Source organism: Crocodylus siamensis, chromosome 1 (genome assembly GCF_052110815.1).
Source record: "Crocodylus siamensis isolate JL-2025a chromosome 1, ASM5211081v1, whole genome shotgun sequence".
Classification (NCBI taxonomy): domain Eukaryota; kingdom Metazoa; phylum Chordata; order Crocodylia; family Crocodylidae; genus Crocodylus; species Crocodylus siamensis.
Window position 1 is genome coordinate 296,025,100 of NC_143395.1, and position 24,898 is coordinate 296,049,997.

A 24,898-nucleotide genomic window follows, 5' to 3' on the forward strand; every position below is an offset into this window, starting at 1 on the left:
TAACAGGTTCAGAATCTGACCTTGCACCCTTTCATTATTATTACTTAGTATTTCAGCAGGACCTGATCCAGGCAACAGAGTGATGGTGTCAGGGGTATGCAGAGGCCATTACTGATGGATCCCTTCTAAAGACCCCCACTTAAAATTAGGGCCTCATTGTATCAGCCACTACAGGCATACAGTTATGTCATTGCTCCCAGGGCACATAAATCTAAATAGATGAGAAGAAAAAGGGTGGGAATGGAAACACCCAAATAAACTTGCCCAAACTGATTCAGAAAAAAACAGCAACAGAACAGAACCTGTCTTGCAACTCCCAGTTAAATGCCTTCACCCCTCAGCCTTCTCTTATTAACTGCATTATTAGGCTTGTCGGGGGAAGGGGAAGATGAGGATGAGGGCGGAGGAAGCCTTGGACCTCTAAACCAAGCAGCATCCACAAGTACAGCCCAGCCTAGACTGACGAGCAGCACATATACCCAGGTAAGCAACAGGGGCCAGGGCAATACTGAAATTAGGGGGCCGGTGAATACATCCTCAGGAGGCCTCAAATGCCTCTACACAAATGTATGGGAAACAAGGAGGAGAAACTTACTCTCCTGCTAGCTGACACCAACCCAGACATAGTGGGGCTCACAGAAACATGGTGGGACCCAATGCATGACTGGGCAGTGAATATCAAGGGCTATAGGCTGTACAGGAGGGACAGGACAGGGAGGAAAGGCGGGGGTGTGGTGCTCTACATTAAGGAGGAATACACATCCTCATCAGGTAGCACAGAGTCAGAGGATGAGCACATGGAAGTGCTCTGAGTTAGAATACAAGACAGTTGAGGGAAAAGGGACTTAATGGTGGGTGTCTACTACAGACCACCCAACCAAGGGGAAGAGCTAGATCAGGAATTCTTGGGTCAGCTCATGGAGGTAGTTCGGTCAAAGGACCTGGTCATCATGGGTGACCTGAACTTTCCGGACATGTGCTGGGAAGAGCAGTCAGACAAGTCACGTAGGTTTCTAGCCAAAATGCAGGACCTCCATCTAACCCAGGAGGTGCACAGCCCCACCAGGCGAGACGCCTTGTTGGACCTGGTGCTGGCCACGGGTGACGACCTGGTGAGGGGGCTGCGGGCGCTTGACCACCTAGGCAACAGCGATCATCACCTGCTGGAATTCACCATTCAGTGCAAGGTGGCCAAGGCCTGCAGCAAGGCAGCAGCCCTAGATTTCAGGAGGGTGGACTTCAATGAGCTAAGGAGAATAGTCAGGGAAGCACTGAGGTCCCAGAGGGGAGGGGAGCCAGGTGTCCAAGGAGAATGGTCGCTCCTTAAGGAGACAATCCTGCAAGCTCAAAGGGAGGTAATCCCAACATGGATCAAAAGCAGCAGGAGGGCACAAAAGCCCCCATGGCTCACCAAAAGCATCTGGGAATGTCTCCTAGATAAAAGGGAGGCGCACACCCAATGGAAGGGAGGGGCCATCACCAGGGAGGATTATACTGCGGTTGCTCAGGGCTGCAGGGGGCCAGTCAGGAAGGCCAAGGCGGAGATGGAACTGGGACTAGCTTCATGGATCAAGGACAACAAGAAGTCCTTTTTTAAATACACAGGGGGCAAAAAGAAGGTACTGGGTAACATGGGGCCTCTGCCAGACACGCTAGGAAATCTAGTCGTCACACCAGACAACAAAGCTAACCTATGTAATGACTTCTTTGCCTCAGTTTTCCTGAGCAGGGACCAGATCGGCCCCCCCCACCAGGCTTCCCTCAGACCCCAGGGGAGGCACACCTAGGCCAAGGGTCAGTGAGGATCTAGTCAGAGAACTTCTGGAGGGACCGGATGTATTCAAATCAGCTGGTCCGGACAATCTCCACCCCAGAGTGCTGAGGTCATTGCGGGACCCATGGCACAGCTTTATGAGCACTCATGGTGCTCTGGTGTGGTTCCAGAGGACTGGAACATGGTTCCCATCTTCAAAAAAGGGAGGAAGGAAGACCCAGGAAACTATAGACCAGTTAGCCTTACCTCAATCCTGGGTAAGCTTTTTGAGAGAATTATCCTGGCGCATGTCCATGAGGGAGATTATGCTTAGGGGCAACCAACATGGGTTCATTAGAGGCAGGTCCTGTCAGACCAACCTGGTGGCCTTCTATGACCAGGTCACCAAATCATTACATGCAGGGGTAGCAGTGGATGTAGTCTTTCTGGACTTTAGGAAGGCCTTCGACACCGTGTCTCACTCCATTCTCATTAAAAAACTGGGGGACCCATGACTGTGTGGGTGTCAACTGGCTGGAGGGCCGCACCCAGCGAGTGTTGGGGGATGGGTCATTTTCGACCCGGAGGGATGTGGGCAGTGAGGTCCCCCAGGGCTTAGTCCTTGGGCCCGCACTGCTCAACATCTTCATCAGTGACTTAGACAAGGGGGTAAGAAGCACTCTGTTCAAATTTGCTGATGACACTGTCCGGGAGTTGCCCGGACTGGGAGACCCCGGGAAGCCCTTTACCCCAGAGCCAGGGGGGTGGAGCAAGCACTTACTCGCTATAGGTCCCCGGATGGCTTAAAGGACGGGCCAGAGTCAAGCCTGGGGAGGAGAGCTGCGGGACCAGAAGTGCTGGGACAGGTGGCGGCGGCCGGGAGGAGAGCTGCAGGACCGGAAGCGCCGGGACAGACGGCGGCGGCCAGAAGGAGAGCTGCGGGACCGGAAGCGCCGGGACAGACGGTGGTGGCCAGCAGGAGAGCTGCGGGACCGGTGATGCCGGGGCGGACTTCGGCGACTGGTGGGAGAGTGGTGGGGCGGATCCACGCCACCCGGCACGGCACCCGGACATTCTGGGACAGCAGTAAGGCACCCCGGGGACAAATCATGGAGGAGCCAGGGTCCAGCAGAGAGGCAGCTGTCGAGGGGGTGCAAGGGCACCAGGTTCCGGCGGGGGAAGGGCAGAGGAGAGCCTTGGAACCCACCGAGGTGCAAGGACCTCAGAAGGTGACTCCGCTAAGAGAGGACAGAGGGGCATGAGGCCCTTCACTCGAAGAGGTGCAGGCGGCAGGATCAGACTTGGAGGAGGAGACGGGCGGAACTCCTCGCACGAAGACCGGAAGCCGCTGGGGCGTCGTTCCCCAACACTTCTGGTAGGATCAGATTGACTGTGACTTATAGAGTGGGCAGGACGTTATACGGAGGCACGGGCGAGGGTGTAGGGGTGGAGGAGCCCTCAATAAGCACAGGAACCACCAGTCCCAATTTTGGACAATTTTGTACGCGCCGTACACAAGTCCACTGAACCGTGGAAAACATCAAAGTCGTGGCAGGTGAGCTCGGCACATGCAGACTGAGAAGGAGAAGGGATTGGCTAGGAAAATAATGGACCTATGAGTAACATGGCCAGACGATAGATAGACTCGTTCACAACTGGTGCATTGGCCGGGAACAGGCTTATTGTCTCAGCAGCAGCCTCCCTGATGCCGTTAGTAGGGGCCAACGGAGCACCAACCGAGTTTAGCGGGGACAGAGACTTTGGAGCAGGTCATGAGCCTGCTGGTACAGGTATTACAGCAACAGCAGCAACAGGTCATGCGCCAGACGACACTGCAAGAGCATATGTTGCAGCAGCAGCTGTGGGCCCACAAGGGGTTCGGTGAGTGCTGGATGCCCAAAATGACAAAGGAGGATGACCCAGAGGCCTTTTTAGAAATATTCGAGCGAGCAGCTTTAGCGGCAGGAATTGAAAAAACTAAATGGCCGGGCCAAGTGGGCACTTTGCTAATAGGTCAAGCACAGGCGGCCTATAGGGAGATGTCACGGACAGAGGCACTGGACTATGATAGAGTGAAAGCAGAGATATTACACCAGCTAGAAATTACACCAAAAAAACATCGCCAAGCCTTCCGAGCAAAGAAGGTGGGGGAGAAGAGGTCCCCACGCGCGTTGTGGCAAGGCTTGGCAGACCTCCTGAACAAATGGCTTAGGCCAGAGTTGTTGTCTAAGGAGCAAATTTATGATCAAATCCTCCTCGAACAATTCATTAATGATCTGCAAGAAGATACTCAAAAATGGGTAAAGTGCCACTGTCCCACAACATCGAGAGAGGCTCTACAGCTAGCCGAATAATTTGATGTAGCACAGGGTGAGCCTAGGCATACAAAAGCCGTGAAGGGAATGGAGGCCTCCGTGAGCAGGAGCGCAGACTTTAAAGTGGGGAGGACGAAGACCCCATACAATTTAGCCTGTTTTACATGCGGGCAAAAGGGACACATGGCTAGGGATTGCCCTCGGGGGGGTCAAATTGGCCTCACTAAGGAACCCCATATGTCGGAAGGGCGAGCAGGACAGGGACTTCCTTAGAGGTTGAGTCCATGGAGTGTGGGATAGGCGGCCAGGGACAGGACCTTGTACAGCCATTGCCACAGGTACAGGCGTGGGTGGAAGGAGTGCAGGTTCTGGCAGCAGTAGATACGGGGTGCGCACAGTCTTTGATTCGGCCCTCTCTGATCCGGTGGGAGAGGGCACCCTGGTGTCCCGGGGTGAACATGATTTGTCTACTTAGGCAAAACAGTTACATAGAGCAGCGATTGTTGACAGTACGGGTGCACGGCATTCAGCGAAGCCTACCCATAGGCCTCAAAGAAGAGATACTGTACCCAATGATCTTAGGCAGAGATTGGCCAGAGATATTTGACCTGATAGTGATGCAACAAGAGATGGGAAAACTTAGGGATGGGCTAGTGGGTGCCGTGGATGATAGACCGAGACATCTGGCGCTAGAAGAGGCGGCTCCAGGCAACCAATTCCAGGCAGCCCAAGAGGCCAATCCAGAACTGCAGCCATTTCGGGAGATAGAGGCAGCAGACGACAGGGTCCAGGTAAGTCACGCCGAACGCGGTGGGACACTCCCCAGGGTAGAACTCCGGAATGGCCTGTTGTATAGGATCCGACGGGGTGAGTGAGGGGAAGGAAATAGCACAGCTAATGATTCCCCGGATGTATCGGGAACAGCTGTTATGGTTAGCCCATAAGAACCCACTGGCTGGGCACTTAAGTAAGAATAAGACTGAGGCACGGTTGACCCGGTCATGTTTTTGGCCACATTTGTATGAAGATGTGGAAAAGTACTGTCAAACCTGTAAAGAGTGCCAAAGGGTGAGCACCCATAAACCTCCTAAGGTGCCATTGCTATCAATGCCCATGATAAAAGAACCTTTTGCGAAGATAGCCTTAGATGTAGTGGGACTGCTACCCCGAGGGGTGGCAGGCCATCAGTACATATTGGTCCTCATTGATTACGCAACCAGGTTTCCAGACGCCGTATCTTTGAGAACCGTTGCGGCCCCTAAAATTGCCGAGGTACTGATGCAGTAGGTATCTAGGTTTGGGATTCCCCGGGAGATCGTCACAGATCAGGGGGCTAATTTCATGTCAGCCGTATTGGGGGCACTGTGTAAAGTACTGCGGATACGTCATCTAAGAACAGCAGTATATCATCCGCAGGCTAATGGTTTAGTCGAGCAGTTTAACGGCACTCTAAAGGGCATGTTGAGGAAATGTACCCAGGAAGAGCCAAGAAAGTGGAGCTCAATGATTCCCTCTCGTTTGCTGTGAGGGATGCCCCACAGGCCTCGATGGGATATTCCCCCTTCGAGTTAGTCTTCGGGCACCGGCCCCGAAGTTTGTTAGACTTGACACGAGAAGGTTGGGAGGCGGACCCTAGCCCAGGTTGGAGGGGACAGGAGCTAGTACGGGATCTCAGGGAACGGCTGCAGACTGTACGGGAGATAGCTCAAGACAGGTTGGGACAGGCGCAAGTTAAGCAGAAAAAGAGGTATGACACATCCACGCAAGAGAGGGAGCTCATAGTCAGGCAAAAGGTACTTGTACTGTTACCGGATGCCACTAGTAAATTCCTGATGCAATGGCAAGGCCCGTTTGAGATCACGAGACGGGTAGGACCAGTAGATTATGAGGTAAGGCGCCTGGGGGCCCGTCGAGAGAGGCAAGTTTACCATGTTAATCTACTGAAAGAATGGCATGAGCCGGAGGGCCTCCTTGTGTCTCCGGATCCCGAGAGGGAGGGATGGGAAAACGGCCTGGAGGGTCAACCGGGACGTCAAAAGAACAAAAAAGAGGTACAGCTAGGGGAACAGTTGAAAATGGCACAATGCCAACAACTGGAGAGGGTAGTGAAAGAATTCCGAGATGTTTTTTCAGACCTCCCTGGAAGAGCCCGCGGGGTGGAACATAAAATTATCACAGGTAAGGGTCAGGTAGTACACGAAAGATGGCGGCGCATCCCTTATTACAAATGCCAACAGATTAAGAAGGAGCTAGAACAGATGCTAGAACAAGGAGTTATAACACCCTCCTGTAGTCCTTGGCGCGGTCCTCTGGTGCCAGTAGAGAAGCCGGATGGCTCTCTGAGACTCTGCGTGGACTTAAGAAAACTCAATGCCTTTACCCGGTTTGACGCGTTTCCCGTGCCACAAGTGAACTACTTAGTGGAGCGCATCGGCCAAACTCAGTTTATTTCGACTTTAGATTTGTCCAAGGGTTACTGGCAAATTCCTCTACACGAGCAGGATCAGCAGAAAACAGCTTTTGGCACCCTTTGGGGGCTGTTTGAATTTAAAAGAATGCCCTTTGGACTTAATGGGGGGGCGGCTACATTCCAGAGACTAATGGACTGGGTGCTTGCACCACATCAAGGGTATGCAGCCGCCTACTTGGATGATATTGTCATCTATACTGATACATGGGAGCGACATTTACAGGCACTCCAGGCTGTCTTGCTGGAGGTGGTGGCAGGTGGGCCTGACAGCCAACCCAGGCAAATGCGCCCTGGCCCGACACGAGACGAAATATTTAGGGTTCCTGGTCGGGCAGGGACGAGTACGTCCATTGGTAGACAAAGTCGCGGCTATTAAGAGCTATAAACTCCCACTTACCAAAAAGCACATGCGGGCATTTCTAGGTTTAACAGGCTATTATAGGCGATTTATTCCCAAGTTCGCAGAATTGTCCAGGCCACTGGTGGAAGCTACGAAGGGCCCATGGAGAGGGATGGTTGAATGGAATGAGGAACGACAAAGGGCATTCGAAGAGCTAAAGATGGCCCTGTCCCAAGAAGTAGTAATACACACGCCCAATTTTGCTGCCTCATTCACCTTACAGACGGATGCCTCCGCGTATGCCTTGGGTGCGGTATTGTCCCAAGAGGTGGATGGACTGGAACGACCAGTGGCGTATGCCAGCAGGAAGCTGAATCAGCAGGAAATAAGGTATTCCACTATTGAGAGGGAATGTCTGGCAATCCGGTGGGCGGTCGGCTACTTCAGATATTATTTACTAGGGAGAGAGTTTAAGTTGGTCACAAACCATGCCCCTCTGAAATGGTTTCATACAGCCAAGACTGATAACGCCCGGATAATGCGTTGGGCATTAGCCCTACAAACCTTCCGCTTTCAGGTAGTATATAAGCTGGGGAAGCTAAATGTTGTGGCCGACTTCCTGTCAAGGTGTGGAGAGGAAGGCCACAGGGTGGCAGGGGTGGAACAGCAAAATGCAAGAGCGCTAGGTAGTGTCTTGAGGGGCGGGAAGTGTCCGGGAGTTGCCCGGACTGGGAGACCCCAGGAAGCCCTTTACCCCAGAGCCAGGGGGGTGGAGCGAGCACTTACCCGCTATAGGTCCCCAGATGGCCTGGCCCGCTTAAAGGACGGGCCAGAGTCAAGCCCAGGGAGGAGAGCTGCAGGACCGGAAGTGCAGGGACAGACAGCGGCGGCTGGGAGGAGAGCTGCGGGACCGGAAGCGCCGGGACAGACGGCGATGGCCGGGAGGAGAGCTGCGGGACCGGAAGTGCTGGGACAGATGGCGGCGGCTGGCAGGAGAGCTGTGTGACTGGTGACGCCGGGGCGGACGTCGGCAACCAGTGGGAGAGTGGTGGGGCGGATCCACGCCACCCGGACGTTCTGGGACAGCAGTAAGGCACCCCGGGGACAAACCGCAGAGGAGCCGGGGTCCAGCGGAGAGGCGGCTGTCGAGGGGGTGCAAGGACACCAGGTTCCGGCGGGGGAAGGGCAGAGGAGAGCCTTGGAACCCATTGAGGTGCAAGGACCTCAGAAGGCGACTCTGCTAAGAGAAGACAGAGGAGGGGCACGAGGCCCTTCACTCGAAGAGGTGCAGGCGGCAGGATCAGACTTGGAGGAGGAGACGGGCGGAACTCCTCGCACGAAGACCGGAAGCCGCTGGGGCGTCGTTCCCCAACACTTCTGGTAGGATCAGATTGACTGTGACTTATAGAGTGGGCAGGACGTTATACGGAGGCACGGGCGAGGGTGTAGGGGTGGAGGAGCCCTCAATAAGCACAGGGACCACCAGTCCCAATTTTGGACAATTTTGTACACGCCGTACACAAGTCCACTGAACCGTGGAAAACATCAAAGTCGTGGCAGGCGAGCTCGGCGCGTGCAGACTGAGAAGGAGAAGGGATTGGCTAGGAAAATAATGGACCTATGAGTAACATGGCCAGACGATAGATAGACTCGTTCACAGACACTAAGATGGCGGGGGATGTGGGCATGCTAGAAGGGAGGAATAGGCTGCAATTGGACCTAGACAGATTACAAGGGTGGGCAGATGAGAATAGGATGGGATTCAACACCGACAAGTGCAAAGTGATGCACCTGGGGAGGAACAACCGGCACCATACCTACAGGCTGGGGAACTCCCTTCTTGTCAGTACAGAGGCTGAAAAGGATCTTGGAGTCATCATTGACTCCAAGATGAACATGGGCCGGCAGCGTGGGGATGCAGTCAGGAAGGCCAACCATACCTTGTCATGCAGCCACAGATGCATCTCAAGCAGGTCCAAGGAGGTGATCCTACCCCTCTATGCGGCACTGGTCAGGCCGCAGCTAGGAGTACTGCGTCCAGTTCTGGGCGCCGCACTTCAAGAAGGATGTGGACAGCATGGAGAGGGTCCAGAGGAGGGCCACTTGCATGATCAGGGGACAGCAGGGCAGGTCCTACGAGGAGAGGCTACAGGACCTGAACCTGTTCAGCCTTCACAAGAGAAGGCCGAGAGGGGACCTAGTGGCTATTTACAAACTAGTCAGAGGGGACCAGCAGGTACTGGGGGAGTCCCTGTTCCCCTGAGCACTACCAGGAGTAACTAGAAACAACAGTCACAAGCTGGCAGAGGGTAGGTTTAGGTTGGATATCAGGAGGCACTACTTCACGGTCAGGGCAGCTAGGATCTGGAACCAACTTCCAAGAGAAGTGGTGCTGGCTCCTACCCTGGGGGTCTTTACGAGGAGGCTGGATGTACACCTTGCCAGGGTCGTTTGACCCCAGTACTCTTTCCTGCCATGGCAGGGGATCGGACTCGATGATCTGCTCAGGTCTCTTCAGACCCTACCAACTATGAAACTATGAATTATATGCTATCTGGTACAGATGTACTTACAAAAAAATTAGAATACAATTTTGTATTTCTGTTATGCATGTGAAGTACTTTTCAACTTGTTTCATTTCAATTCATTTTACAGTTTTAATAATTTTCCTAATTATTCTATTTTAAACGTTAGAGGATTTTATACTTTAAGCTAATATCTATGTACTTGGCTCCTTAGGGGTTACCTTACTTTTTCTGGCTTCTTAAATTGTCTTGGATTTCCTCAGAATAATTGAAAAATTGGTTGAAGTAGTGGTCTCATGCACTAGGTAGGGATGGCAACTCAGGTCACTTAATATTTCTGCATCAGTTTTTCTATCTGTAAACAGGGATTACAATTTGATACCATTTTCATCTTTCCAAATTTTCTGAAATTATTATGATTCAGCATTAGTATTAACACATTATCAGTCTGAATATAGCATGATACGAAACAGCTACTTTAATGTGTTATTTTCTTCACAGTGTAAGCATAGGCCAAAAGCCTGTACCCTCTGGATTATGACTATTTGTCTAGGAATACTGAGTGCTTGTCCAGCTGAAACAGCCTGATGTTCTGTGACCCATTTTTACTTTTAATTCTGTTTTTTCAATTGTTTCTTCTTCTCTGAGGTTTGTGGTTCTCTCGCACAAACACATGCACACACAGGCACGTGTACACACTTGCTGTGGTAATGTTCTCTGAAGATCTGTGTCAGCACAAGAATATACAGAAGTTACATTACTAGATATAATGCTAAATGAGAAACTAGCTATGCTGCATGCTGCTAGAAATACATTATAAAAGAAAATGAAAGATGACAACACTTACAAACACATATTTTTTTTTTGTGATCAGTGCCAGACTTTTTTTTTTTTAAACTTGAATCAGTTTATCTTCTTGCCCAAAATGAGAGACTGAGGGTGCTTGTACACATGACGGGGGTTAAGCTTAGTTTTGTTGTCCTTAAATAGAAACAGTGGGTTATTAAAAACCCAGTTTCCATTTTGATTTAGGGAGAACTAAACCAAACTAAACCCCCATCACGTGTACGCAAGGGTTAGGGGGTCCAATCCTTAGCGCCTGCCTGCTTCTCCCATGGGGCGGGGGGCAAGCTGCCAGCAGGCCAAGTGGTCCCTGAGCTGGGGGGGTGGGCGGGAAGTGGCAAGGAGTCTTTCTTGCTTTTTTCCCCCCCCCTGCCCCTGGGAGCCTACCTGCCTGCCTGAGCTGCACAGGGCCCGGTGCTTCCCCTCGTGGTGGCGACACCCACAGGGAAGCTCCTGGGTGGGCGGCCAGCATGTGGGAGCTGCCTGGGGGCACTGCCGCTGCGGAGGGAAGCACCAGGCACCCCAGAGCTCAGGCAGGCTCGGGGGGGGGGGGGATCAGGCTCCCCACTTTTTTTTCTTCAGTCAAGCCTGCCTTCACAGGCTGCCACCGGGTTGCACAGCCCCTGAGCTACGGGGGACCCCAGTGCTTCCCTCTGCAGCTGCTGCGCCCCCTGGGACCACCCAGGCCGGGTGCCACCTGGGGGGGCGCTACCCCCGCAGAGAAGCACCGGGATCCCCTGCAGCTCAGGGCCGCTCGGCCCACCAGCAGCTTGACTCCCTGCTGTGGGAGAGGCAGGTAAGCTCCAGCACCCCCTGCACCATCCCCACCGCCTGGGACTGCCCAGGAACAGCTGGCTTGCCCCCTGGGGCAGTGCAGCAAGGTGGCAGGAGGGCAGCTGGGTGTGCTGACCGTGGGAGGTGGGGGCAGGGATGTTGCACGGGTGCTGGAAGCCCACAAAGCCTGAGTTTCCCTGAGCACATCCCATTTATACACTTGGCGGAATATGCCAAGTGCATAAATAGCAACACGGTTAAGGCAGTGCAGAAGGGCAATTAAGCTGCTTTAAAGGCCTATTTTGTTGTGTGTACAAAGGCCCCAAGAAACTTTGGGCTCTTTTTCAACTCAGTGTTTGTATTCTCTGGTCCTTCCCTTTGGGAGATTAAGATTGGCTTACTTTTTTTGCATTATCCAGGTGAATTTTGTATGAATAAGTTTAGATATCTAACTTATGTATGGCATGCGTGTGTGAGGGGGGATATCAAATCAGAGAAAACATCCTGTTTTACTGACAAGATGTTTAAATCAAAGTATTTTTTGTGTTTTCACTTGAAGCCCATGGCCTAGGTACGAACTTTGACCACTTACAGATTCCTTTTCAAAGGAAAGCTTAGTTGCTTACTCCCTGAGTTTGAAATAAGCTTAATTTTCATAAGGCAGAGATTAAAAAAGAAACGAATAAGAGAAGAAAACCTATGTTGTGCCTCAAAAAAAGAGAAAAGATCAAAGATCTCTGCTAAGAACTAGCTGAGACAAAATGAGAAACAGAAAGGAAAAGAAACAAAGACAAATCACACGTTGGCAAAAAAAGATCTGAATCTGGAACCAGCATTGTTTAAATTACAAACAATAGCAGGACTCTTCTCCAGTCTCCTGATGGATTACAATCCTCCATTCTTCAAAAGCAGTTTCCAGTACTCAGGTGTTGAAAGAGACATTGTCTAGAGTCTGTAAATACTGAATGAGGGGTAGGATTCTTTGTGTTCATGATAAATTATTGTAAGTAGAAATGTGAACATTTATGAACATGTCACTATGCACATGCCATTAAATAAGTACAGTTTCTGAAGGAACAGAGAAACCCATAGAATTTGCAATTCAGCAGTAATCTTATGGATGCCTTTATACAGAGATCAAAGCAAACTGCAGCAACTAAGTCTACCTCCTCATTATCAGTAATACACTTACCCACGAATGGTTTAGAGGTCATAGCCATATGAGAGGTGGCTTTCAACACCAGGATCTGCTGCTTTTTCTCACAGCAGGTTCCGTATCTGCGTAAGTAATTGATACCTCTGCATCCCAACTCCATACTTCCTACTATCATGATTAAACTCCCACTTACAGCTGTTTAGGAATTTTCCAAAATATCTATTTTTCACTGGAAAAATGTTGCTCAGTTGAAACAATGCACAAGCAGATTTCAACAGAGGCTTCTTGGGCCCAGCAGGAACCTCTAGTCACAAAAGAAGAGAAATAACCATGGCTAGAACAGCCAGTGCCCCAGTGATGACGATGAGGGCAGGATGTGGGAGAGCTGGGGTCGAATCCCTGCTCTGGTGTACCCTAATAACAAAGCTACAGGCTTTTCTGGGGTGGGTGCCCTTCAGCTGCTCCTATTAGATCTGTTCAATTTTAGGGCCCCAGATTCTGCAGCAGGACACTCTTCCCTGGACACAGCTCCCAAATTCCTGTGGCCTGCCAGTAGCCAGGTAGACAGAGCAGCTCTGTGGGCCAGATCCAGCCTGCAGGCCACGTTTGGTGTCACATCCTCCAAATTAATCAGTGCAGATAGATGTACCCTGTGACAAGCCTTTGCTGTCACAGTTTAGGGATCCTTCAGTTAATCTATTCTGCTTGAGAACAGACTGATGGTTACAATAGTAATCAATCAATGAAATCTCATCAATGGAGAAAGCATGCTGTGTTACAAGACAAATTTGGCAAACATATCAAATCAAGATGCTTTTTCTAGGTGCCAGAATGCCAAATAAAAATGAATGACTATATCTAGATTGGTATTCCCACATTCCCTGCTAAACTAAGCATATAACCAAAAAGTACCATAGGTCACAGGTAAAAAGACCGTACAAGTCTATGAACCATACCAGTCTACTTGGAAATACTCTTAACTCAAACAAAGCCAAAAGGTATTTCAGTACAATTTGGATCCATCCATTATCAGCCAGCTAAGCTGTTTCAAAGCCCTCTTAAACTACATACCATAATACCAGGAATCTGAGAAATATCTACATAACATACATAGATGCACATAAACAGATGATATATCAAAATCCTGAGAGCAATCTTACTATGCATTTACCATACTGGAATAATCTTCAGCCTTAGGGCATCATTTTTCCTTTGCAGTAAGTTCACCTTTGTTAATTCAGTTAACCCAGGCTTGCAAAATTGTCACAATCATTTACTAGCTAAGGCACAATATCTAGCTTTTGAAAATAAAGTAATGAGAATGAGAAGCATTTTACTTCCCCCCAAAATGATACATTCATTAGGCAAGCAGAATTTAATGATTAAGAGACTGAATTAACTATTTATTTTATGCTTTCTTAAAAGTAATATACATTACCAAAAAATAGCTACACATTCTTCTGATTGGGAAGCTTGCAAAATATTTCCTTCATTCCCCCCACCCCAATCAGTAGCTTGCAATTTCTCATTAAACTTAATTTTCATGGCTTTTTATCTGGATCTTTCTATACTGTATCAGTTTATAAAATGATTGATTTCATCAGCACTTTAAAAAGATGATTTTAATTGTCAAGGCTTTCTTAAGTAGTTCATACTTCCAACACCATAACACCTTTCTGAAGTGCTATAAACATCCTTACAGTGAAGAAAAATACCTGTCTTTGAGCTATATGCCTCCATTAAAAAAAAAAACTACTGAGGAAAACCACATGGAAGCAATGTTACTGATTCTGGTTCCTCATCAAACCTGGGAGTTGCTCCTACCATGCCCTACTCAGCTCAGAAGCACTGTTCTTAGAAAGGGCTTGGTGTCTCAAGAGGTATTCCTTGATCCACCTGGAGCTTCATGGCCCTCCCACAGATCTCCTGTTCTTGACAATGAACAAGACACACATGGAGATGGTGCATATATGCAGCTGCAAACAGGCAAAACGATTCATAAATATTCTTACATATTTAAAACAGTCACAACACGTTCACGATTTCAGAATCCCCATCCCCCTAAACACCACGAAGCAGGGAACAAGTGACAATGCTTTAATAAACAGAATGAGATGCTCAAGTATTTGATCTGGAAGACATTTATTGTGTCTGAAAACAGCTCCTGATGATTCCTGAAAGGGCAGGTTGTCATGTTAGTACACAAAATCTAACGGATAAAACAACTGCATCACCGATTAATGTTTTTTGTAACAAGTTTAATATAAGCTGTACTCTGCATCATATCAGCATCTTTTTACACATTTATATAATCCCAGTTCCATAAATAAAATATATATTCTTTTTATAAGCTGTGCTGAGAATTTGCTTTACTACTGTATTACTACTATCCAGGATGCTGATGTACAGTGGGTGAAATTCATCCCTGGGCAGAAGGCCAGCACAAGGCATAAGCACATATTAGCTCCTTAGTCTCATCCTGACTGACTGACTAGAAGTTAATCTCATCTAGCCAGAATACGGCAGCCCTTATGTCTTTCCACTGTTCTTTCAATCAGTTGTACATTGGACATATTTGTAAAAACCAGAAAATTCAATGCCAAACTCCGGTACAAATATCAAAGTGAAGAAGTGCAGGTCCTCTTCATCTGCAAAGAACCATCTCCTTCTTGGGCATTACTTTGCAATTTATCCTTAATTGTACCCGAAATCTTCTGAAGCTGCACCTACATGGCAAATTTTCCACAACTGGCAGCTGGCTCTGCAAAGGTTCGGCACTCCTCTGGTATGCTACCCCAACCAGAAGCAACTTCTGTAGCTGTGCAGCACCAGGGGCAAGCTCATTAGCACCGCTGAGGGAAAGTGCCAATTAGCCGGCCTCTGGCGTTAACAAATGCAGCTATGCTGCTTCCAGTCGGAACAAAAGTGCATGCAGAGAAGCACAGGGAGTTTCTGGGTGTCAGCGAGTTTATCATATCCTTGCTAGGTGCAGTAAGCGTCTAGTCTGATACTTTTTCAGTGTAACAAAACATATGCCATTCTTAAAACAAGAATGACAAAGTAGAAAATAATGCAATTAACCCGGAAAGTTTGGCTTAAGGTCTGTTATACCATCACACAGAATTTAATCAAACCGACATCAAAATGACATTCACCTACTCAGAAAGGGGTCCGCTCCCTTCAGGATCTAAGTAACTCCCACTCACACAAATGGAGAGTTAAGGGCCTCGCAAGCAGAACGTTTACACCAGAGGTTCCCAACCAGCAGGCTGTGACCCGGTACCAGGCCGCGAAGGGTTGGCTGCCAGGTTGTGGCACAAGCCCCCTCCTCAGATCCCCATCTGTCCACCTGGGCGAGCGGCTTCTGCTACCGGCGGTCACACGCAGGGTTAAAACTGGGCAGCGAGTCAGGCCTGGGAGGGAAGCAGATGGCTGTGTGTGCCCTGTCCTGCTCCTGCCACCATGGCCGTACCCATGCCCGGTGAGGCACTGCCCGCACAGCAGGTTCTGGGGCCACCACCAGGCTGGGCAGGTCCCTCCAGCCCCACCCACAGCTGGGAGCAGGGGGATGTGGGTGGGGAAACGCCCAGGGCAGAGGGTGGGGAGGCAGCTCCGCTGCTTGCTCCTAGGGAAGGCAGCGGAGCCCCTTCTATCCGGGCAGCCCCAGCTGGGTCCCCCCGGGCCACCGCCTGCGCAGCCCCTCCGCTGCAGGGTTCCCCGGTGGCTGCAGCAGCAATGCCTCAACCCGCACCCAAGTACAAATTTAAGTATGTACAAAATTCACATATTTAAATAGTTGATATTTAAATATGTAAACTGGATTGTTTCTATACCCGGGCCGCCAAAATCCTTTGAGTGAATTTACTGGTCCGCAGTATAAAAGAGGTTGGGAACCACTGGGTTACACCGTGTAAGCAATGAATGCCAGCCGTAGGGTAGAAAACAGAGAAAACAGCAAGGAATCAAAAAGCCAAGCTTGTAGAGATCATGCTGCTGCGAAAGTAGGGAAAGAGAAGGTTTCCTATAAATGGAAGGCAGAAGGTAGAGCAGGATGGTACTTTAGTGACTATGAAAGTGGTTCAGAGAGGCATGTGCTTTCATAGGGTACTACAAGCATTACGTTTAGAGTGACCTAACCAATGTTAATCAACTGATCCTTACCTTAAAGCAAACCATCTAAACCTAAACCAAGTCCTGTGAAAGCTGGTTGACATCCATAGGCAACAGCCCACTTCGGCAGATGCTACGAATGGGCTTGGAGAAAGAAAGGGTTAGAAATGGAAGGGAAGCAGTCAGCAGAGAGAAGATAGCTTTGAGAAACTTTTAAGAGACACTGTGCAGTAAAGAGGGAAATCATAACTCATGCAACTTACCTGTTAAATGTCACTGTGAAGTCTACACAGAATATTGAACTAAATTCATCCCTGGTTTAACTGTGTTGTAAACTAAAGTGCATGGTTCACCACTGTGTTTTAGCAGGACTTAAAGTAAGCAGATACTTTGTAATTCATGTACAAATGTAAAGACTTTCTCCATTAGATAAATATTATCAGAAAGGCCAGTTTGGGGGTCGAGAACTGGTTTGATTTGCCACAAATTGATTCATTTAAAAATAAGTCACTATCGTGGGGTTCTTGTCAGTTCTTTATTGTTTCTCATTCTAAGGACTAGCACATTTACAGCATACATGATTGGATGAACTAGGAATATACAAAACAGGTAGCCATGTTTATGATCTATTAATACTGCCCAAAAACAAATAAATAAAAATATTTTAATGCACAAAGCTCGGCAAGTACAACTGTGTTGGGACAAAACAGTCTTGTATTATACAATAATTTTACATATATAAATGAAACAAAAGGCAACTGTGCTGTAGGTGCTTTCACAGAACATACACAGAACATACCTGGCAACAGGTTTTTACCTTAGTATGTTTTATAATTTTAAAAATGTACTAAAAGGAACATAAGACAGAACTCCATTTTACAGTAATCTTTAAGATTGCCTTTCCTGTGCAACAGAAAAGCTGAAACTCTCCTGTAAAGTTTCCATTATGATTTTAAAATTTCAGTTTTTTCTTTTTGATGAACTGCTCAAGATCTTATTGTTCAATATGCCCTTTAAGCAAGCCTATTTATGTGCATGTAGTAACAATATTGTATATAGAAGTATATGGAAACCAAAGTCTTCTCTGCAGAATAATGCAATATAGAAGATTGATGCTCTGCTGCTTAAAAAAGGGGATCAAAAAGCATGCATGTAAAGAATTTGGGAATTCAGAATATATGCATTTACAAAATAAAGTATAACTATAATTTAGAGAGGATTTTATGATTATTGGCTACAAAACATTAGAGATCAGCAATACTTGTAACAGCCCCTCTTGTATTATTCTTCCTTCCTGTGGAAGAAGAGTTCAACAAGCTAAGATGTTATATATATTTTAACCACATAATCAAAATATATGACCGTAAACTGGCCAGCTACGTGGCAGCAGTGAGAAACTAAGAGATCTATAGTGTCTAGTTTACATCAAAATAAATGTGACATTTAATAATGGAAGAGGGACAGCAAGTTTAGCAAAATGAAGGAAAATAATGTGAATCCACAGAAATCTAACTGAAAGGCTTTTCACCACATATTCTTACATCCTGTCAAAAAACCAGAACAACGTAACACAACACAACCCCGCCAGGCTGTTTTCTTAAGGAAGACAGAGTTTGCAGAGCTCCTAAGGCAGGGGCAGGCAATTATTTCAGGCGGAGGGCCGCTCACTGAGTTTTGGCAAGGCATCAAGGGCCGCATGACAAGCAGCCAGGGGCAGATAAAAAAATTTAGAAAATGAATAGTTAGGGGCCCTGCAGACCAGAAAGAATGGGTTGGTGTCAGGTTGCGTTTTGCCCACCCCTGTCCTAAGGGGTTTTGATTATACCTGTAAGTTATTCAGAACAGAGACAGGATGATGAATACCTTTCACCGGTTCCTAGAGACCTTCAGATCTCACACAGAATTCATTGTTTTATTCTAATAAGGATGAAATAATAACAAATGCTAGTTTAGCAAAAGAGTCTAACTGGCATGTGAGGTGCACTGCTCAAGGGTGAACCGCAACAAGTAAAAGGTGAATAGTGCTTTACTTAAAACCCCCAAACTTTTATGGGAGCTTAATGAACATGATCAATAGAATAGCAAGAGCATGGACATAAACACCAAGGAGAAAGAAAAAATGTCATATATGTACTGGGATGTTGCTATTCTGTTAAGAATAAACTGATCCCTAGATTTTTCATTCTCAGGCCTATCTGGTTAAAAGCCAAAAGCACAGAGATAGACATTTTAAATGCTGTATACTGGGATCAGTGATACTAGGGAGGATGAATTCTGTTAATTCTGGAAAATTCATGTTTCCTCTTGTTTTTAGACTCTATAACTTGGCGAAGTCTGTTTCCAAAGAGATCCATTGAACATTTCTTCTGAAAATACTTATCAGGTCACCTTAGTCATGATGAGATGGAACAAGTATGCCCTTAAAAGCATTAACAGTTATTTTGTATCAAAACAGGACAACCCTACCGTAATCAGAAATATTGCAAGATACTCCTACCCCCTGCCCATCATTCTGAAAGAGCTCAGCTGGGCAATTTTCTGTGGAATTTTTGGGAACAATGAGCATTTATACAGCATTGCTGCACTGGCAGGTATTGGAAATGACACCAAAAAAAAATCAGATACTATTAACCTGGAAGTGATATAAAAAGCCCTGGGGAAAATGTGTTACTGACTGTACAATAATGCAAATGTTATCAAGCATTTTTTGTGTAACATTGCCAGCTTACTTCTTGTGCTGCTTGATAAATTACAGTAGTGGAAAATGAGAATGCATTTGAAATTTAGCATTTTGTTTGTTGGCATTAACAGCTAAGAAAGTGCCATAACGTAAATGTTTGAAAAAAAAATGCTGAAAATAAATCAGGCAACTGAGAGCCCATTCCTTTCCCAGTGAAAGGAATGGAAATTTTGGCTTAATTTGAAATGGGACGAGGCTTCACGTAGTGTCTGGCATTGTACACTAATGGCTTTTTACAGGAAAGGTGGCATTATTTATACAGTAAAGCATTTTAATGCCTGACTTTGATTGTGCTGAGATTTTTCTTGAAATTAAACTTTTGTTTCTGGATTGTAATAATGCATTCTGCAATTATCAGACTGTGTAGGGTCCAGTCACTTTATTATTTACAATTTTGAGGTTTCACACTCAATTTTAAAAAGTATTATGAAAAGTTCAATCTCAAGTCAACTCAGTATAAAAAGATGTTAGGTGAAACAGCTGCCTAAGTGCCATTCAGAAAGTCCTTGCCATCCAGGAGAGACCTAGCTATTTGCATATATGCTATTATTCAATGATACAGTATTTATTCACCTTACATACACTGAAGGCTATTTAAATGGGCAGAGAGTCATCACGCTATTCTCAAGCTAAGGTGTCAGAACAATCATTGCTACAGATTCCAATTCAGTAAGTAACATGCTCAATATGATCTAGTGAAATGTACAAAAGAAGTATTTATCTGGTTTTGATGACAAAGTTCATATATTAAACTAGAATGGATCCGCACGTTTTAATGTAACAGCAACTACAGGACACAGCATGTTTATGTTTCAACTTTTCCATAAGTTCCTTCTGGAGGCCTGTAATACTTTGGGAAAGCCTTCAGTTGCAGGGAATTAAACGCATACTTGCGACATCCAACATTCTTCATTGTATTTTCCCGTCGACAACCCTCACTGGGGAAAAAAAACAAGCACAAAAAATGACAGCAGTAAAAAGGAAAAAAATAAACAAACGACTTAAACTAAGATGAAATGAACTGGTTATTTCATAACATTAAAAAAAAAGTTGGTTGCTTTTAATGGGTGTTTAAATCATTTGCCACAGCAAATATTAAAAACAGTGAATCATCAAGCAATGCTAGTGAGAAGCACATAGAATGGAAACATGCTATGTTTGGTTGCTTGTTTTGCATTTCTAAAAAGCAGCAGTGTATCTGGCGGAACAAATATTTTATATTTAAGATGGTTTCATGTATTTCAGGGTACACTGCTGTGAAGTTTAAATGCCACTAGATTGCACAAAGAATCCCAAAAGATTGCTCAAAAACAGTTCTGTTAGTTTGTTAGTAAATTAACTTGAAAAAAAAAGAAAAAAACCCTGCTGATCTCTGAACAAAAGTTTTTAAATAATTTTATTGTTCCTTGTATGTCATTATTATCAGAGCTTACTTAAAGGTTATAGCTAATACAAAAATAATGATTTTCCAAATGGTTTTCATATCCATTTACACATACAAAGTAACAGAATCTCAGTCCTGAATTGGCAGCTTTATATAGATGCAAAAGAGAGACTGGCATAATTTGGAGTCATTTGCCCAATCATATAAAGCTGTATAGAGTTTGAAGTGCAAACTTTTCTAATACTGTGAAATAGCTGTCCTATACTGTGAGGAGGCTCTGTGCGATAACAAAGACTACCCCGGTTATAAGGCTTCTGTACTCCTATTCTAAAATCTACTGCAAAGTTCCTTTTTCAAAATTCTTGTATTCCAAAAACAGTCTTAAAAAGTGGAAGCACAGTATTTTTAATATAAACTACAAATTCTTCTAGATTCTCATGAGAGTTTTCTCTTTCCCTTCTAACGACGTAATATAAAAATGAACAATGATGGTTTAAAGCTATAATTTGATGGTTAAATGTACAGTACACTATTCTGTGGTGGAAATGCTATGAAATTCCTATTTTAAAGATAGAACCAACTAACTCAGAGGCAGGCAATTATTTTGGGCGGAGGGCTGCTTACTGAGTGCTGGCAAGCCATCAAGTGCCGCATGACAGGCAGCCAGGGGCAGATATTAATTTTCTAAATTTTTTAGTGGCCCCGTGGGCCAGATAGAATACCCTGGTGGGCTGCATCCGGCCCGCAGGTCGCATTTTACCCACCCCTGAACTAACCCCTTGGTAGTTTCATTCAGAAGGTGGATCTGGCATCTGATTAGGTTTGAAAACCTCCCATTACTAACAGGAAATTGCTGGGTGTATTTGAGTTTTGTTAATCAAACTGGTTATGTAAGAATTTGCTGCCTGGTTTAACTTCATTTATTCTTTTGGCTTTTTCTTCTAAAATACATTACTGAAATTTGAGAAATGTCTGTTAGACATGAACAAAAAATACGTTTACAACATGGATCCTGTTATTTGTCTTGCATTATTCTGCTGCAAAGGAACCATTGTGTAAAATACATTTCTATGCAGGATTTGTTTTTAATTTTTATGTTGCTTAGAACAAATTATATACATATATGCATATATTTTTTTAAAGTTACTCATTAAACAATAAGGTTAAGTAAACATGGAACACACACCAGAAAGCTAGGGTACTCAGTCTTAAGTGTCTGCTCAGAATTCAATCTATCATATCTAGTTATTGCACGTGTATGAGGTGAAGCACTGCAATGGTAATGCAAGGATTCACAGGCAACTGGTAGGGGAGGCACGGGGTTCCCCCCCCAAGGGTGGCCTCCAACTCAGCAACGTTTAGGACAGGGCAGTTTTTTGCTGTGCAGGCCAGCAGCGTGTTGGGGGGGGGTGCCAAGCCACAGCACAAAACTATAGGAGTGGATATGGCACTTTTGCCCTCAGGCCCACCCACAAATTGTGCCCCCCCAGACTTAGGAGGCACCTGTCACCCCTGCAAGGACTTTTAGGGTTTTTTGTTGCTGTTCTGTTTTGGGGTTTTTTTGGCATAACATTTTCTGATACCAACATCTTACTATGTGCTACATCTTCGGCTGAGACATATATCAGCTGAGCTCAAACCATTTCAATGGAACCGTGTCAACTTATACCAGCTTAGCTCCTTGTCCAGAAGTCACTGTTTGACCAGAAACAACCGTCCAAAATCCTTTAAGTAACACATTCTTTGGTAATATCTCACTGTGAACAGAAATCCTTGCTTTACCACTGAGATTCCTAGATGTGATGAGGATGAGTTGATAACAATGTATTAATCTCAAATGGAGTAAAGTTTCATTAATTTAACTGGCTTTGATTCAACCTTTATTGCAGTGATTCTCAACCAGGGTGCAATGGCACTCTGGGGTAGCTTAAGATATTTTCAAGGATGCTGTCGGGGAGCCATGAAATGTTAGCACTGCTAGGTGTGCAAACATGATTCACAAGATAAACCTAAGGATTTCAAATAGGAATTCATAGCATTAAAATCTCTGGGAACTATTATGGTCTTTCTAAGTTTTTTGCAATAGAAGAATGGCTATATTACTTTTCTGTAGTGAAAATTAAGTGCTGGCTTTTTCTGCGGGAGCCCTCGAGTCTAAAAAGGTTGAGAACCACTGCTTTACTGTAATTTTAAATGTGATATAAAATACCTTTTGATGTGCGATGATAAACAAAGGCACAGCAGTAATTATTTTTACCTTAAATTTAGAGGTTTTCTTTATCTTAGATTAATTAAAATACATTGTTTCTTTAGTATCTGCCAACACTCACTGGTGGTATCTTCATACCGCCAACCCAAGCTACTAAACAATAAAAAGCATTCTGAAATGTCAAGAACACAGCTCAGCTCTTAAGCTTATTAAATAAATTTAATTCCTGTGACAATGATGATCTTCTCAGATCATAAGGGTTTGGGTCATAGGGCACATCTACACATGATGCTGTGCTGCCATAGCAATGTGCTATGGCAATGTAGCATCCGCAGGTATCTACACGTGACCAACAGCTACCTCACTGTAGTGGCATGCTCCCCCCGTTATGGTGTACTGCTACAGCGAAGTAGCAGCTAAAAATAACAGCAGCTAAATTCACCACATGTACAGTGCAGTATGGGCAGTTACTGCATCATATGAGCACAGTAACAACGTTGCTGTAAGGCAACGTGTAGATGCGCCCACAAAGAACTAAGCACCCCATGAAATGCTGGCCATCTACCACCATTTTCACTAGGAGTTAAAGGTACTTGACACTGTGCAAGACTCAACCTCTCATCAAAAATCACTTTTATGGGACATTTTTATGAAGGATTAATTCCCTATGGTGGAGGTATGAGGGCAGTATGCACACAGCATTTCAACTGGAGACCTGAACTGAAATACAGTTTAGGTCACAAATAAAGGATGGAGTCTTGGCTTTGCTGCAGTCTAACTCCACACTGATGTTGATGACCTGAAGTTTTTTCATCATGAGAAGTCTGTATAAAGTAGGACTTGATCTTGCCTTTACTTTGCTGGCTTGGGTTGGTGTGCCTGTGCGCATGCATATTTCATTTTAAGCACACAAATAATTCCAGTGACTTCTGGGGGGAGTGCACATACGCAAAATTACATAAGCAATCTGCTACACTGGGACCAGTGGGGTCAATACTTTGCATGAACTAGTCCTTGGTCCAGCAGCAAAAAGATGCAGCTGGGTGCCCAAAGCAAAGCAGCAGCAGCAGCTTCTGGTTGCTGCTCTGAACACGAATGCCACCTTTCTTCTTCCCCACTTTACACCACTGCCTTGGTTTACTTTATTATTCACGTAATACAAACATAGACTTTGGCACCCAAGGAAGTTATTCAGGGGACAGCCAAGGCGGGAATCAGAAAAGTGCGATCATCGAACATAGTGGGAGAGCAACTGATGCCTTCAGAACACCAGCCCTCCGTAAGTTTAGTTCTTTCCAGTGCCATCATGTACTGGTTTTAATGTCACTGGCGCTGAAGCTTTCCTTAAATTTCTTCCAATAAAAAAAAAAAAAAGATTCAGTTTTGGTATTGTGAACTATAACACGGGGAAAAATAATGACAGTGAAACCAGGAGACAGTGCACTGCACAATCTGATTTGGTGAAGTAAAAAACTGTAGCCATGTACTTTCCAATTTAGTTTTAATAGGAAATTAAATATTTCCTGAATTTAGGACTCTATTCTAAGATCCTAAACTGGTCTTTCATCTGTTTTTTATCTTTAATTATTACCTGTCAGAAATTCTTCTCAAAATCTATTAAAGTTACCTTTCTGAATGCTGAGATGGACCTATTTGAGCCAACAGGAATAGTCCTGGTAAAACTTAGGAACAGAGAACTGGAAAAGACATGATGGGTCATCAAGACTAGTGCCTTGCTGTTGCAGGCTACTCATAATAAACTTTTCTATAAAATTACCAAGCTCCATCCTAAAGATAGATTGATTTCTGGCCCCCATTATTTCTACTGGAAGACTGTTCCAGAATCTTACTTCTTTGTTGACTAGAAGCTTTTTCCTTATTTCCAGCCTAAATTTGTTGGTGGCAGTTTATATCTGTTTACTTTTATGTCAACGTTGTCCTTCTGCTTCAACTGCTCTGCTCCTTTCCTGGTGCTTACTCTTACCCCATTAAATATTTCTAGACAACGATCAAATTTCCTATCAGCCTTCATTTTGGTGAAATGAGTAAAGCTCTTTTGGTCTCCTTTTGTAATTGCATATTAACTTGGTACTAGCTTTTTATCTGTCTTTGCCCTTATATAGCGTCCAAGACAAGAATGTTCAAGTGTTTCCCAAATAGTTAAGAAAAAAAATGCTACTGCTAGCACTTGGTCTCATGTCACTGCCTCAAAACCCATTGGCTTTGTAATTTAATATAATCACTTTCCAAAGGATGCATCATTTTTTGTACCTGAAATC

At 45.6% G+C, this 24,898-nt stretch overlaps 1 protein-coding gene across 10 annotated transcripts in view; it reads right to left on the reverse strand.

The window, feature by feature from the left end:
* Positions 1-16,807: 16,807 nt before the first annotated feature.
* The window catches only part of INPP4A (inositol polyphosphate-4-phosphatase type I A), a 197,502-nt gene continuing 189,411 nt past the window's right edge, over positions 16,808-24,898 (reverse strand). For all 10 annotated transcript variants that reach the window (XM_090065059.1, XM_090065091.1, XM_090065119.1 and 7 more), the window contains one exon: positions 16,808-19,964. In XM_090065059.1, the coding sequence (XP_089921185.1) occupies positions 19,832-19,964 (133 nt within the window). In that variant the 3' untranslated portion in view covers positions 16,808-19,831. The remainder of the gene's footprint in view (positions 19,965-24,898) is intronic.